At 45.4% G+C, this 15,715-nt stretch overlaps 7 protein-coding genes across 7 annotated transcripts; 3 read left to right on the forward strand and 4 right to left on the reverse strand.

The window, feature by feature from the left end:
* Positions 1–261: 261 nt before the first annotated feature.
* N7469_006716 (bZIP transcription factor) lies at positions 262–1,577 on the forward strand (the record flags this gene model as incomplete). Its single annotated transcript, XM_056645634.1, has 2 exons — positions 262–1,387; positions 1,456–1,577. The coding sequence occupies 2 exons, from the start codon at positions 262–264 to the stop codon at positions 1,575–1,577; spliced, it is 1,248 nt and encodes a 415-aa protein (XP_056499075.1).
* Positions 1,578–1,654: 77 nt separating this feature from the next.
* N7469_006717 (FAD-dependent oxidoreductase) lies at positions 1,655–4,282 on the reverse strand (the record flags this gene model as incomplete). The annotated part of the gene is made up of 5 exons (XM_056645635.1): positions 1,655–2,375; positions 2,436–3,178; positions 3,234–3,604; positions 3,658–3,929; positions 3,981–4,282. 5 exons carry the CDS (start codon positions 4,280–4,282, stop codon positions 1,655–1,657), a joined length of 2,409 nt encoding a protein of 802 aa, XP_056499076.1.
* Positions 4,283–4,950: 668 nt separating this feature from the next.
* Positions 4,951–5,799, reverse strand: N7469_006718 (alpha/beta fold hydrolase; the record flags this gene model as incomplete). Its single annotated transcript, XM_056645636.1, has 1 exon — positions 4,951–5,799. One exon carries the CDS (start codon positions 5,797–5,799, stop codon positions 4,951–4,953), a length of 849 nt encoding a protein of 282 aa, XP_056499077.1.
* A 1,703-nt stretch (positions 5,800–7,502) lies between these two features.
* On the forward strand, positions 7,503–8,255 carry N7469_006719 (N-terminal protein methyltransferase; the record flags this gene model as incomplete). The annotated part of the gene is made up of 1 exon (XM_056645637.1): positions 7,503–8,255. One exon carries the CDS (start codon positions 7,503–7,505, stop codon positions 8,253–8,255), a length of 753 nt encoding a protein of 250 aa, XP_056499078.1.
* A 1,283-nt stretch (positions 8,256–9,538) lies between these two features.
* nemA (Nem1-Spo7 phosphatase catalytic subunit NEM1) lies at positions 9,539–11,174 on the reverse strand (the record flags this gene model as incomplete). Its single annotated transcript, XM_056645638.1, has 3 exons — positions 9,539–9,681; positions 9,741–10,095; positions 10,122–11,174. The coding sequence occupies 3 exons, from the start codon at positions 11,172–11,174 to the stop codon at positions 9,539–9,541; spliced, it is 1,551 nt and encodes a 516-aa protein (XP_056499079.1).
* A 647-nt stretch (positions 11,175–11,821) lies between these two features.
* N7469_006721 (translation initiation factor eIF2B subunit beta) lies at positions 11,822–13,355 on the forward strand (the record flags this gene model as incomplete). The annotated part of the gene is made up of 4 exons (XM_056645639.1): positions 11,822–11,919; positions 12,016–12,305; positions 12,390–13,221; positions 13,283–13,355. 4 exons carry the CDS (start codon positions 11,822–11,824, stop codon positions 13,353–13,355), a joined length of 1,293 nt encoding a protein of 430 aa, XP_056499080.1.
* A 1,174-nt stretch (positions 13,356–14,529) lies between these two features.
* On the reverse strand, positions 14,530–15,495 carry rps23 (40S ribosomal protein uS12; the record flags this gene model as incomplete). Its single annotated transcript, XM_056645640.1, has 3 exons — positions 15,410–15,495; positions 14,792–15,072; positions 14,530–14,708 (listed from the first exon to the last, which is right to left on the reverse strand). The coding sequence occupies exons 2-3, from the start codon at positions 15,048–15,050 to the stop codon at positions 14,530–14,532; spliced, it is 438 nt and encodes a 145-aa protein (XP_056499081.1). The 5' UTR covers positions 15,051–15,072; positions 15,410–15,495.
* Between the last annotated feature and the right edge of the window lie 220 nt (positions 15,496–15,715).

Below are 15,715 nucleotides of genomic sequence, written 5' to 3' on the forward strand. Positions count from 1 at the left end.
AAGTAAGTTGAGTTAAAATAAAATGAATAATTAAGCCATGAGCAGAATGACCTTCATTAATAAATCGGCAGGATAGAATGTATACAATCGTGCAATTCTCCGTGGTCATGTGGATGCCAAGACATCGGCACCTGGGCTCCATCCACGACGTTGTCCTCGCATCCATCCGCATCCTTTAACGACATACATAATCTTCGATCTTCGAATCTCGATGAATGCAGTGAATATGCACACGGATCATGCGAGGCCAAGGGGTCGACCATGCAAACCCTCTTCTGGCACAGTCGATTCAGTAGGCACTATGGTCCCTCTTTAATTCTCCTGACTGCTGACGATATGCCACAGGGCCGAAGGAAACAAATCCGTGATGCCCAAAGAGCCTATAGATCACGTCAAAAAGATCTTTTTATCTCTCTCCAGGAGAGAAATGGTCAATTGGAGGATGCAATCGGCCATCTCTCTCAGATCATGCATTCATTCCACGAAGTCAGGTCAAACGCAGCTCTACCGCTTCCAAAGCTTCCAGAGGCGGTAGATATTCTCGAAAAGGAGATAATCCAACAACTCCGACGAGCTGAAAGATCCAGCATAGGATATCACCCTAAGAGACCCGAGGAAAATACAAATTTTAATGACAAAATGCAGCGATTGCTTGTTCAGCCCTCTTCAGACCTAGTCAAGGCAGCCTGTCCGCCACCATCTATTTCGAGGCAATCCGATTCTCCATTCTGGACATCATTTCTTCAAACATCTCACCCGCTGATTCCAAAGGCGCGCCAAACGCCCTGTGAGAGCTCTTTTGGCAATCCTCTCGCTGTCACAGATTCTCACGATAAACCGATTTCATACGCAACGACTCCATTCACACAGCGTCTGTTCAAGGCCTGCGCTGAAAGTGGCCATCGCTATCTTACAAATGAAGCCGTCTCAGATCGTGAAATGTGGCATGAATTCGGACTCGTGCTGCAAGATACACCGAGAGCAGAAGTCGCTTCGTATTTCAAACGAGTTCTAGCTGCTGTTCCCTGCAATCCTATTCAAGATTTCCGTTTCCCTTTCATCAGTCTTGGGGGTGCTGGATCACATTTTTCTGTCAAACGGATGTCTATAATTACATCTGGATTGCAGAATCTACTCCCATTCCAAACAACGAATGGAATCAAGGAAGTCCCCTCTGACGAGGAATGGTTTGATATTCATGATGTAGAAGGATACTTGACGAGTCGGAATATCTTGTTGCAGTCAAGTCAGTCGAGTCAGACACCTATGCTATTGGATATCGCGAAGACAAATACGAAGTACTCTATCTTCGGACACCCACTACCTCTTGATCAGCAGGATGACGTGGCTCCAGCCATTTTCATCGACGAAGATTTTATTATTTCCGGTATGTGTCAAATTTTTTTTTTTTTTAAAAAAAAAAAACTCGGGTCTTTATCACTAACACTACGGTAGAACTCAGTCGACTTTGCATTTGCATTGGATGCGCTGCTGCATTCCGCAGACGCGATGTCGAGGCTTTAATATCCCATAGCGCCCAGCCCTTACCAGTAGCAAATTTACAAACCATCACATAAGGCTTGTTCGAAGGCAAGCTTCAAATAGTCACCATGTGGTCAAATGCAACCCCCAGACCAAACCAACACTCGTTTGATTATTCGACCGTTTTCCTCCGGCTCATCGCCTCTTCACGCCAATACCACAACGCCGCAGTGGTGGCTCCAGGTCCAATGGTGACAAACCCAGCAAGCATATACCCGAGTGCAAGCTGCCAATGAACATTAGAGAGACCCGATCGATAAATATCAGCGACATTCACCAAGCTCCAGATCAAGCTGGCTGCGGTAACGAGGAGGAAATCATTCTGGAAGAAAATGAAAACGCCATCCGCCAACGTTTCAACCTGAGCGAAAGAGTCTCCAGGGATGAATAGCTCTGTTAGTGAGATATCAGGCGAAATGAGGCATCCAATCATCACAGCAAGATGCATGCAGGCTGCGATTACCCCAGTCACCTGATAAATGGTACGCAAGTGAAATATGTCGCCTTCTAGAGTCGATTGGCTATGCCCATCCAATTTCTTCGTCATCTTTGCGAGTAAATAGGTGAATGCTGAAACCAGCACAGGGGCTGGTTGCCAAGCCGCAATGATTCTCTGATGGATGCCAGAGTCTTTGAATGGGAAAAAGAGTAGAGCAGTGGGAACCATGTACCCAAGGATCAGCGCTGGCATGATGAATTTCCCCGCGGGTACCTCTCTACCGGGAAGTACAAAGAATGATGATTTGCGCGAGACAAAGAGACTGGCAGCGAAATAAAGCGGCGCGATGAATCCTATACCACGCAGTTGATACATGATACCCCAAATACCAGGACTAATAGGTCAGAGTCAGCCAGTCGCAGACTTTTTTAGTCTAGACAAACGAAGCACTTACCTCGCAATTAAACTCCACTTGTTCTTTTGTCGATATCCCTCGATGGTAAAGATGGCAATGAGTGGCAGCATTGATGCTAAGAAATAGAGAAGCTGCAATGGCTGTTCCTGTCGATTGCTGGAAATTGCCGGTAGGAATATTGTCACAAGGATGACGAGAATTTTGTCGATGGACGATATGCCCGTATAATATCGACGCAAATCTCCATTCAAACTGTCAATCTGGCCATTGACGATTGCTTCACGGACAAGAGCCAGTGTACCATTTGTCCTTAAAGCCCCAGAAAGTAACCAGGATGCCACCACCGCCAAGACAGCAAATACCACGTACAGAAGATAGCTGATTTTTGCACGAGCAGCTGGTTGTCTAATCAGCTGATCAAAGAAAGGAATGGTATTTCCCCTTTCAGGCGTAGGGATCATTTTCAAGGAAGCGGCCGCAGAATAAGTATCGACCCATCGATCTACCAAAACGCTTTTCGGGATATATGGCAAGACGCATTTCGCGATGAAGTTCAAAAATGGAGTTTCCATGCATTCCAAGCGCTGTCGATTATGCGATTGCTTAACGAGACCCCAAGTTCGATCTTCACGTTGTTTCTGCGTTTTCTCGAAAACAGACATAATCTCTGCTGTTGATAAATTACCCGATGTATTAGCCTTCAATGATGCAACCAGATGATTTGCAAGAGCAGCTGAAGTCTCGAGTGCATTATTGCCTCCTTGTCCAGTCAAAGGCTCGAACTAGATTAAGATCATTAGATTGAGGTTTCGGTCTTAAAAAGTTTGATATACATACCTTATGTGCTGCATCACCAATAGTCATGATTCTCTGGAAATACCACTTCTTGTAAACGTATTCCGGCAAAGGCGTGTAGACAGAGCTAATTTTGTGCTTGTATAAATCCGAGAATTTTAATGATGGAGTGATATGATCGTCCCAGTGTTCTTTGACAAGTTTTTCCTCGTCTTCCTTTGTGAAACGAGGAATCTCAGAGCCATAAAGCGTTTTTCCCATGTTGGCTACTAGGAACCAGTACGTTCTGTCTGCGGGACCACTTGGAATAAGATAAGAAAAATGCTCGTTAAAGACAGAGTTCAACGTCCCTTTCTCAACACCCGGTCCTCCTTTGGATATGCCGAAGATGCATGCGTACGTCGCCGGGAGTGCTAAGCATTGATTAGCCTAAGTCTTGGAAAGGAATAGCAGCAATAATCTTCACCATCTTTCTCTTTGGGATCAATCCATGTGGGATCCATCTTTTTCGCATTCTCCCACATTTGCTGACGAACGGCTGAATGAACACCATCCGCGCCAACTACAATCGTCCCTTCGATAGTTTTGCCCGAATTCGTAGAGACAGTTACATAAGTCGGATGGGTGTTCACAGAAACAACCCTCTCAGAAGTCAAGATTTTGTCTTTCTGTTGAATCTTATCATATAAGATTTGAATCAACATGCGTCTATCAAAAAACACACAGGGATAGCCATGTCTTTGCAAAGTTAGATAACATTCATCAATTTCATCTCATGAAGTTACAAACCTTTCCATCAATTTTTCATTGAAATCTTCAAAGGACCAAAATGGCTTCCCACTTGAATCACGAAAATATACTTTCTCGACCGGATACTCTGCCTGTGCAACGACTTCTTCGAAGCAATCCAATTGATCAAGGATTCGTAATCCATTCGGCAAAACGCCGATACTTGCTCCAACCTGAGGTGCGACATCTTTATACGCCTCGAGCACTAGGAAATCAATTCCATTTTTCTCTAGTATCAAAGCCAGAGAAAGCCCGGCAATGCTTCCTCCCGCTATGATAACCTTCATACCTTTGGATGACATGATGGAAGAATGTTTTTCTACAGTTTAGACAAGGGCAGGAAACGTATTTATAGCCCTGAATGGATACACGCGAAGATCTAAAGGGACGGACACGGCTACCCCCTAATCACGATGATATTCAAACATTCTCCAATAAAGATTCATGCCCTTGTGTCAATCCGGCCAATTTGCGCGATTCGCACACATTCGGGGCTGTAATAATTAGCCCGAGTTCACCAATGATCAATAATCAAACCAATCAGAACGTGCGGAGGTATGGATTCGGGTGAATTTGTGGCCCACATAGTGTAATAATCTACTGGGGCCACAAAAGGAAGCCAAGGCTGCGCATCATCTTACTATATCCGTGATTGTTTTAAAAAGGTGCACTAAGTGCGAGAAATGTCATTCGTTGGGGTCTGTTTTAAAATGCGAAGCTTTTGCTTAGTTTCCGTTATGTTGAGCATCGTATCCTCAACGGATGTAAAAGTGAGATTGGATAAAACAATCGCAGGGTCAATAAAGCATTCTACTAGATGACTGCTAGTATTACCGAAGAAAATCACATACTGGTAGGAGTATCTGCCTCCTAGTGTTCAACTCAAAGATTCTACTCGGTGTACTTAAATTCAGCTCTCCGATCCCTGTAGCTCATAGTATTCACAAGTAGATCTCTGATCACAATCAACCTAATTCTCGTCGAGAAAATCAATAATGAGTTTAGAAATCTCCTCCGGCTTATCATGCTGCGAGAAATGCCCTGCACCCTCCACAATATCAAGTTTCGAACCAGGAATAGCTCTGTGCAACTTATGCGCCCAATCAACAACTTGCCAAGCATCATTCGCCCCCCAAATAATATGAACAGGCACTTGACCCAGAGTCGGAAGCTGATCAGCAATCTCCATCGTATGCTTTGGATCATAATGTCGAATCTGATGCTGAAAATAACTAGACTGTCCAATCGGGCCAGAAATATACTCCAGGAAAGTGTCAAGATCACCACTACTAGTGAACTTCTCTTTCTCATATACGCCCGACAAGATCCATTCCTTGAAATGCGCTCGATGGCTCGCATCCGAAGCCGTGATCATATTCTCAAGACCGTTTTGCATGAGTTGCTTTGTTCGCGGTGATGGATAACTATCAAATGAAACCGTATCGAGAAGAGTCAAAGACTTGATACGCTCAGGCGAATGAATACCAAATCTCTGTGCGACCGCACCTCCAAAGTCGTGAGCAACTAGATGTACTTTATCGAGATCCCAGAAAGAGAGAAGACCTTCTAGTATTGGTACTTGGGCGGTTGGAGAAGTGTCGATTGATTGATTCCAAGGACGTTCCGATAACCCGTATCCCAGGAGATCAAAAAGATGAACTTTGTAGCCAGCTTGAATAAGATTGGGCACAATTCTATGCCATACTAGTGATGAAAAGGGAGTTCCATGAAGTAGAATGACAGGCTTTCCATTGCCGAATATGCCATAGGCAATTCGATTTCCATTGATAAGGACGTTCTGGGTAGCCAGAGGTTCCATTGTGATATTAAGATAGTTGTTGAGATATACTAGGGATTGTTGCTCGAAGTCCCTTTATAGATCATCCTCGTCTAACTATTTGTAATCTATCAAGAAGTTATATTTAACTGTGCGTCATATTAAACCTTAAGGTAGTCTCCGTACAAACCTGGAAGTATACGAGGTTGATTTCAAAGCATGAGGGGCAACGCGGGGCCGCGTGAATACTTGAATACTCTCCACTTGGAACGATCTTGACCATCTCAATGGATGAAATGAGATCAATATGGATATTAATATGTGTCAATAACTGGGCTTGCGCATCATCGTTCTATATCCTGGGCCATATCTAACAAAACATTCCTAACCTTCACATAAGCATCATCTGTCGATGACTTGTATTTGATCATCTCCTCGTGCGTGCTATCAAGAAGTATGTGCGGTGAAAGACGTTGGAATGAGGCTGTCTATATTTGCAGTGAAAAGAGAAGTCAGTGGTGAGCCATACTTTGACGTGCATATATGAAAAGATCTTGAATGTATCACCTGGACTCCTTCATCGGAAGTCTGCGACGGACTTCTTTCATATGCGAAACAATTCTTGGGCCGATCAGAAATGGAGGAATACTCTTCAAGAATGGACACCATCCACTGCGCCTCCTTGAATTCCTGATTCTTCTCTGATTGTGAATTTTCGATCAATCTTATGTAACTTTTCAATCCTGCAAGTCGTGAGTCGAGTTCGGGGGTTCCCATGAAGATAGTTCCATGCGTCGAGTGCGCGATATCTTGAGAACTCGCAGCAGCAGCAGCATTTCCGTTGTTTTTCCCTGTCTTCGAGTATAATATTGCCTATTTAACGTATCTTAGTATCACGTTCAAGTATCAGTATGTGCGTACTGCATACACTTTTCACTACAGTGCCACCTTGGCTATGTGCAATGAAGATAATAGGACGTGAGAATGTCTACAGAAGGAGTTAGTACTTAGAGCTCCCTTATACTTTAATCTCTCAAGCCTAACGCGGTGGCTTCTCTCATATCATTTAAATCGTCGACTAGCCTCTCTGAGACAGTCTGAAATACCGGCACGCCAAAGGCCACGTTGCTGGCTGGCGTATTATAGCCCCAGGTAAAGATTCTCGAATTTGGCAAATCCTCTGGCAGAATGCTCCTTACCCAGTTCACCCCATTTGATGCAGTCCATGATTTTTCTCGATGTCCATTCAACCCATGGACTGCAATTATACTATCAGATCATGTTAGTTGAAGAAACGGTAGACATTGCCTCGGATAATCACCATACTCAACTATAGCTTGATCTCCGCCATATAATAGCTTTAATCCCACTTCGCGATTTTCCGTTGTATCTCCCACCTAGTGAACTTTCATCAATTGAAACTATTTTATAGAGGTAAACTTGTTTCACCAGGCCACTCACTTTATTGCCTTCAACTTCAAGTGACCCGTCGTCTTTTCGTTCAAAGGCTCGAGAGAGTTTCCGAATCATGCGCTTCATCTTTTATCCTCAGAAACTTTGATAGTGTGCCAATTCAAAAATTTCGAGAATTAAATAGCTGCTGATGAATGATAAACACGGCAACCTCCTACTGAGAATTGATAAGCGATAAGAATACTTCCCCACATCACGTGTCAATATCCAACCAAAATTTCACAAACCAACAACTTCATCATTCTTCTTCAAACATTGAACTTGGAAAAAAAATGTCATCAAATGCAGACAAACCTCAAGCCCCTACTGCAGAGGTAGCAGAATCAGTACCCGTCGACTCCAAAATCAATCATGAAGCCTCAATCAACTACTGGAGCAGTTTACCCAGCACAACCAGTAATATGCTGGGCATGCTCGGTACATATCCATGGTATACAAGAATCGAACTCCAAGGATCAAAAAATTTCCTCACAAAAGTCCGCCGTTTACTCCCAGCCGTCCCACAAAGCGGAAAATTCAAATTGGGCGTAGACTGTGGAGCGGGCGTCGGTCGAGTCACAGAGGGATTTCTATGTCATGTCTGTGAGGTAGTTGATGCCGTGGAACCAGTACAGAAATTCACAGACACACTATCCCAGAGTCAACTCAAGTTAAACGGGGTAGTTGGAGATATATACACCGTTGGTCTTGAGAAATGGTATCCGGAGAAGAAATATGATCTTATTTGGACGCAGTGGTGTGTGGGTCATCTTACGGATGCACAATTGATTGAATACATTGTTCGATGTCGCTCTTCTCTTACGGAGAATGGATTGGTTATTGTGAAGGAGAATTTATCGACGGATCCTCAGGGACAAGATATGTATGATGAGGTTGATAGTAGCGTTACGCGTACGGATGCGAAGTTCAAACATATCTTCGAGGCTGCTGGTATGGATGTGATCAAGTCGGAGATACAGACTGGGTTTCCGAAACAGTTCAAACTTCTCCCGGTTAAATCATATGCGCTGCGGCCGAAGTCGTGAGTCTATTTCTATCGCATCGAGGCCTCAGTTTGAGAGGTCTTGGGGGGGGGGGTTCAGGTACTCTATCAGCAAGCTCCCATGCTTGAACTTTGTCGACCCAATTCAAATATCGGATATAAGAGATGCGGAACATCAAATTACATTTACCATCATACTTATGAAGTGATGGTATATCTCAATCTCTTGAGATAAAAACTCGCTAGGCCTTATCGAAAAGGGTTTAACTTGACGAATAAGCCGAAGCCAGTCGAGATAATCTGTGTATGCAGCTCGACCTGCCATCCTCAGATAAATCTTACAAATAACATCATTATGCAAACATTTGTACGCTTTACACAATACATAATCCTGTCTATAATCATTAGCATTGTTAGGAACGTGCTCGGCGACTCGAAACAACTACATGTCTACGATCTTTGAAGCAGACCTATGCTATGTAGTACCAAACAAACAATTGAACTCCCAAAACTCCCTTCAGAAGAAACTCAAGAAAAACGCATCCCTCTCCGCCGAAAAAAAATTCTCAGTTTTACACTTTGAATGATGACACACAAACGCAAAAGAAAGGAATTCAGGTTCCCCCCAAGGGATGACCATTTCAGCACCAAATACGATAATCTAAATTAGTTCTTCGTCCAAGTTCCCAGGTAATCATCATATAAAGTCCTATGTAAACAGGAAATTGACCTCTTGAACGATACCATCAAAATGAGTCTTTGTCTAGTATTTTCACTTGATGCGGATCCGAGATCTTGATATAACGTTCTAGCAGGTTGTTGAGGAATATAATTTAATCATCTCCGGTCTCGTGTCGATTCATCAATTCAAGTTTCCAAGTTACGAGTATATAAGTAGCTAAATGCACTAGCAATAGAACTAGCCTCGTCCCATCGTATTGTACACAGTGGACTCCTCAACAATGCCAGTAGGATTAATGCACACGCAGTACTTCGCGTCGATCCTGACAACCCTAATATTTATTATTAAAGACAATTATGTACGCTCTCCAATCCATCACCAAACAAGACAAGGATGTCATTGTGGATAAACTGTTATACCCTCATTCATCATCCATCGTCCTTATGTCCACCATAACCCATGACAATGGAAACTCTCGGATATCAACCACAAAAATGAACATTCGCTTCTAGAATAGCTCACAAGGAAGAGAGGGGGGGGTGAAAAGAAGAGAAATGAAAAGGAAATGAAAAGCACCGAAGAAAACTCCGTTTGCACCTACACACACTTCATAGTTACAATGTTGAAGGGAACAAATGGACAAATCATGTCTCGCCTTCCCCGCGACGCAACGCCAGCAATGCCCGGACGTCGGTGACATATTGTAGAGCCTCAAAAGTCGGAATTAGATGCAGCAGACCATTATCCGTGGGATCATTGATCCAGCCCTCAATTGGAACAGCATTGTCTAAAAGGGTGTTAGTCGTGAGAAGAGTGACATGGAACAAGGCTACAGCCGATGCATACCCTCATGGAAAATGTAGCTCATGGGACTATTATCCAAGATCATGACCTTACTCAGATCAGGTTCGACAGAGCTAAGATCTTTGATATAAGCGCCCTGGCGAAAGGTACAGTGCTGTCGATAATAACGGGCTTGGAAGTATTTTCGTTCCTGCTCGAGCCAGTCGATGACGGGATCGGCATATTCTTGGACACTAGCCGTGAATATGACCAATTTATACCACTTAGAAACCTTGCGCAAGAATTCGTCGCAGTGGGGCCGCTTATGAACATAGTAAAGAATCGGGTGTTGAGGTCCGAGAGTAGTCTGCGGTCCACCCGGTGTCAAGGCTGTTGTCATGGGCATTGAAAGTTTGACCTCGACCATATGTCCACTAGACATACGGCCGCCTTTGGCGAGTGAGTGGATGAGAGTTTCGTCGAGATCCAATACCAAAGTTTTCTGGGGGAGCCGGGCATTGCGCGGTGCAGCAGTATAAGAAGGTAGTCGCGAAGGGAGAAGAGGTCGCGGGGGATTGGGGATGAATGTGGGTATTTGGTGATGCGATGAACAGATGAAGAGGTGGGAGATTTCAAGCTATCAGCTCCTTGGACGCGAGTCACGCCCTCGGGCATTGGATGGCCAAGATCAGCACTTTGGGTTCGACGTTGTCGCTGTCTTTTAGAAACTTCCTCGTTATGCAACTTGATACGTATTGACCGGCGCGGTGTATCCTTTTCGTCTAGATTGGAATCGGGGAAAGGCTCGGTATCGACGCTCGGAGTCCTGCTCGAGTTCCTTCTATGTTGAGATTTCGCCGTTGTAAGACCCTTGATATTTCGCTTATCCGTATCTGATTCCGAAGTAGTCGACAATATAGAATCTCGTGATGTTTGGGGTTTCAACTTGCGAGTGGAGCCACTGCGTCGCCGAGCTTCTACCCGAGATGAGGCCCCTTTATCCGACCGGATCCTCGAGTCGGCAGACGAGGTACGCCAAATCTTTCTCACTGGAGTTAAAAGCGAATAGCGCCCATCATCGGATCGGAAACATTGAGCTAAATAGATGCCCGGTGCGGCGAGCGTAGATAGAATGAAGTTTATCGTTTCCGTGATCGCATCAAAGATTCGGTGGGTGATTAATCGCCAAGTATATCTCTTAGTTACCATCGTACCATCTTTCTGAGCCCCCTGCAGCAGCGTAGATTTCTCATCGTATGAATGGTGATTGTCGTCATCATCGTCCTCGTCGTCTCGGTCGTCAGCTGATGCGATACCGTCGTAGCTCGGGTTGAAGGAAACACTCGACCGGAAGTCGTCGCTACTATAAGATCGAGACTTCCCCAAGTCACCTCGTAATGTTTCACGCCCTTTCTCACCTTGAGATTGTGACCGTGGACGTGTTGAGTTGGAAGATTGGCCGATGACTCGCGAGGATAGGATATTCAACGAGTTCATCTTCCACCACACGGCCCACCACGAGAGGAGACTAGGGCTAAGGTCTAAAAAATGGGTGGTGATCGTGAAGATATCGGCAATCCTTAGAGGTAGGCCATGAGCCAAGTTAATCCGGAATGTCGTTCAAGCTTTTTCTCTAAAGAGGATGGGGGAGAGACAGAGAAGAAAGAAGAGAGAGCGGCTAATGCAGCAAGTCGAATGAAACGAGTCGTCGATGCGCGCCAGTCACACCCGAGCCTCGGAAGTAGTTTCGCGACTCCCCGTGATTTTGACTGCAGAGGAAGATCGGACGGGGGTTTTTTCGTCAAGAAATGAAGAAGCAAAGAACAAATAATAAATCGAGCACAAGTCTAAAGGAGTAGAGAATAGAAACAAAGCAGAGAAAAGAAGAAAGGAAGAGAAGAAGAGGAAGGGAAGAGAGTGTGGGGAAGCGGACAAGTCGAAACGGCAGAAAAGCAAGGCGGATTCGCCCACTTTTTGTGTTTCTTTTACAACTTCACAAAGAGCAGTTCACCAAAGAAATAGAGAAGAATAGAGGGCATTTAAAAGGTGAGTCTGCTGGTTGCATCTGATCTGTTTTGTCTTTTAAGGTACCAGTGAATGCCGATCTAACAATGTACAGTTCCTCATCATTCGACTCATTCGACATGCCGTCGACATCACAGGCCTTGACGCCAGGCCTTTCGTCTTTTCTCAAGTCACTCAAGTCAAATCCGATTGATACCTCAATTGAGAACCTTATTTCGTGAGTGAATCGTTGGGGAAACCTTGCGAAATTATCTCTGCATGCCTTCCGAGCAAGCTATGCCACTTTTTGAACCTGTGACTAATGACTCAATAGACTACTGAAACGCCGACAAATCTGCCATTCAAGATCATGCGCCACTGCAACCGCACATCTCCTCCGCGGCGTCGTCTCTTTATGTCGGACATCCGAATCTGCAAAACTCATTGAGCGAGTGCAAAGCGTGGGCCGTCGGCTTATGGCCGCGCAGCCCCGCGAAATGGTGGTGGGGAATATTGTGCGACGAGTCCTTGGACTCATTCGTGATGAAGCAGAGGGTGATCGGGAAGCGGAATTTGCTTTGAGTGAATCGGAGAGTCAGCCTCAGACTCCTCGCGCATTTGATGGTGAGTGTAGTGCCTTTTACTTACGCTTCATCCCACCCTGCTATACAGCTATACAAAGAACCCCGCCGCTAATCAGCCAAATAGATGCATCAATGCCTTTGGATCGAGACTCACTCGCAATGGGTACAGAGCGCTCTTCTCGTCCTCCACTAACCTCCATGTTCAGTCTTCTCTCCCACCCCGAACCAGAGGCCTCACTGCCCAGCACACCAGGCTCTCAATCGCCCGGTCCTATCCCCGGCATCGGACCTTCTAAGGATCTTCGCGCCGAAGTGTTGGAAGGTATTAATGAGATTATCGACGAATTGGGCCAAGTCGATGAACAAATCTCCACTTATGCACTAGAGCACATTCACTCCAACGAGATTATCCTCACCCACACTTCGTCCACAACCGTGCAAAAATTCCTACTCCGCGCCGCGACAAAGCGCAAGTTCACCGTGATCCACGCGGAATCATACCCCAATAATCACGAAGTCACACATGACACCGTTAGCGGAAATTTGCCCAATGACGATGATCTCTTGAGCTTTGAATCCTTCAAGAAACCACTGATTGCGCACGGTATCACTGTGATTCTTATCCCGGATTCGGCTGTCTTTGCCCTCATGTCCCGAGTCAACAAGGTCATTCTGGGAACTCACTCCGTCCTCGCTAATGGCGGCCTTGTCGCTGCTGCCGGTACCCGTGTCATCGCGCGTGCTGCAAAGGTCCACCAAACCCCCGTTGTGGTGGTTAGTGGAGTCTACAAACTGAGCCCGGTGTATCCGTTTGATTTCGATTCTCTCATTGAATACGGCGATGCTAGCAAGGTCCTACCTTATGAAGATGGTGACCTTGTCGAACAAATTGATGTTCAGAATCCCCTTTACGATTATGTTCCCGCTGAATTGGTCGATCTTTACATTACCAACCTGTAAGTCCGATCCTCTCTTTCGACTCTCTTTTTATCTCTCCCTTTACTAACATCTCGACAGCGGTGGGCACGCCCCTTCATATCTCTACAGGATCGTCTCGGACCACTACCGAAAGGAGGATATCAGCTTCTAGTGACGACATGCTCATTGGTCGTGGCTGTCTCAATGGAGATTCCTGTAGCGATCCATGGAGAAAGTTCACTTGGAAATGATACCCGAGGAATGATTGTGACGATTGTTATGTCAGTCTTGATGATAGGGTTTCTATGTACGGAGGTATAGAGGTAAAGGAAAGGAAAAGCAGTGACTCAGTCGTCTGAGTATAGCATACATCAAAATTATCAAAATGAACTTTATCTCAATTAAATTTTATACCAGTAATCCTATTAGTACTTATCGTACTTAAGTAGTCCTGAGAAGCTGTTAATCTGAGTCTGTACTGGAAATCAAGTTGTGCCCAGTGGGCACACTATCAATATTGTACTACAATCAGCACGATGGCTTAAGATCATGCCATCACCTGTCAATGATGGGTGATATTTAGTTGGTACTACTAATATGATAAGTCTACTGCGCAGTAGACTCATCACATAGGTATAAGTCTTGAAATGGTTCACGAAATTTGATGACTCTCGGAAGTGCAAGATATATATGTCGTGTATTCAAGCTCAAGTCTAAACCCCAGTCAATAATATTTTCAAGTTGGCATACCTTGATTACAACTGGATATCAAACCCATGAATATACTTGTATGAATACTAATGAGTAGGTCGTAGCCTGCTCCAAGGTCCAACGTTGGCAGTGTTCAAATTGGTATCATTGTACCCGGTGACATCAAAGATCCACCTGAACAGGCTCGATGATGCGTACCTCGATGGTACTATTACAATAATTCATCACTCGATCTGGTCTATACTGGACTAATACTGCTACTACCAAAATACTTATCGGGGTACGAGGGTCCGTATGCTACTATTGCCGTGTATACTGAGCCTCCGGGAACATTACCAGTCCCACCATACGCGTCAAGGCGATAAGAGAGAGATGAAGATCGTAGCGCCAAATTTTTGGAATTGTATCAAATCGTGGTTAATTCACATCAAACCCGACTGAAAGTCTCGCCCTGGGGGTGTATTCCCAAAAAAAAATTCTCATGAAATCCAGGCGCTGACGAGGGACGAGCTTCCAGTCAGGCCCAGCACGACACAGTAACCGTACCGTCTCGCACCGTACCGCACCATTCTACCCCCTGGCACATAAACGCTCCAGCTTTTTGTATCGCAAATAGCACGCCATGCGCAAATCCCTTAGGAACGGGGCTTCTCCTTCTTCTCCTTCCACAGAGCGGCGAGACCGACACCGGAGACCTTGACGACCTTGAAACGGACACCGGGAATATCACCCTTGGCCTTACCCTTACGACCGAAACCGGCCAGGAGGACCTCGTCGTTCTCGTCGATGAAGTTCAGGCAACCGTCATTGGGGACTAATAGAGATAGAAAGGATTAGTTTGACTGAATGTATAGACGGATTGATTTCAAGTTCTCATGGGGGTTTAGAGGTACGAACCGAAAGCAGCGACCTTCTTGCCGTTCTTGATGAGCTGAACCTTGACACACTTGCGAATGGCGGAGTTGGGCTGCTTAGCCTCAACACCGACCTTCTCGAGGACGATACCCTTGGCGTGGGAAGCACCACCGAAGGGGGAGGACTTGTAGGCGGTACCGAGGAGGCGCTTCTTGAAGTTGAGGTCGGCCCACTTCTGCTCCTTACGGTGCGACTGGAGCTTGCGAGCGGCGTTAAGACCACGAGGCTGTCCCTTACCCATAATGGCGGATTATATCGGACGTCTGTGCAGAGCGTTAGTATATGGTTCGATTTTAGAGCTGTGTCCGTTTGTCTATGTTGACTGTGTGTTGTCTGTGGAATCGTATATCGCAAATGCGAGTGCGATGCGAGTGCGAAAAGTCTGCTTGTGTGTTTGTGTCGTGGTGGTGCGTTGTGTCGTGATAAATTGTGGGTGGTATGATTCGATCTTGATTTTTGTGCGTGCGGGTTCCTGTCCTTTTTCGAGGGGACTTTCACATTGATCGTTGCGATATCGAAATTCCCAAACAAACACACAGTAACAAAAGACAACGATGTAACACGAAAGACAGCTGCTCTAATTCACAATCGTATACGTACCGACTGGAAAATGGGTGTTGTCGCCGAAGGGGCTGTGGTCGATGGAAGTCGAAAAGTCGAAGGGTTCGGGCAAATCCACCGGGCACTCGCTTGGTTTGGCTGAGTCTCCCGTGACTTTGTGCGCTTTTGCCCTAAGCGAGTCACGGGATCGCTGCAGCCCCCACTATTATGTCATCAAATGATAAGCCTATCAATCTTGGCATTTCCAAATTAGGAAGGATCAATTGCGGAGACAGTCCAACGTGGAAGTACTTCATGTGTAACAACTACATATGTACTACTACAACTACGTAACTGGAACATACA

The sequence above is a fragment of the Penicillium citrinum genome, assembly GCF_028827155.1.
Source record: "Penicillium citrinum strain IBT 23319 chromosome Unknown utg000006l:1.0-3011923.0:1.0-3012962.0, whole genome shotgun sequence".
Lineage (NCBI taxonomy): Eukaryota > Fungi > Ascomycota > Eurotiomycetes > Eurotiales > Aspergillaceae > Penicillium > Penicillium citrinum.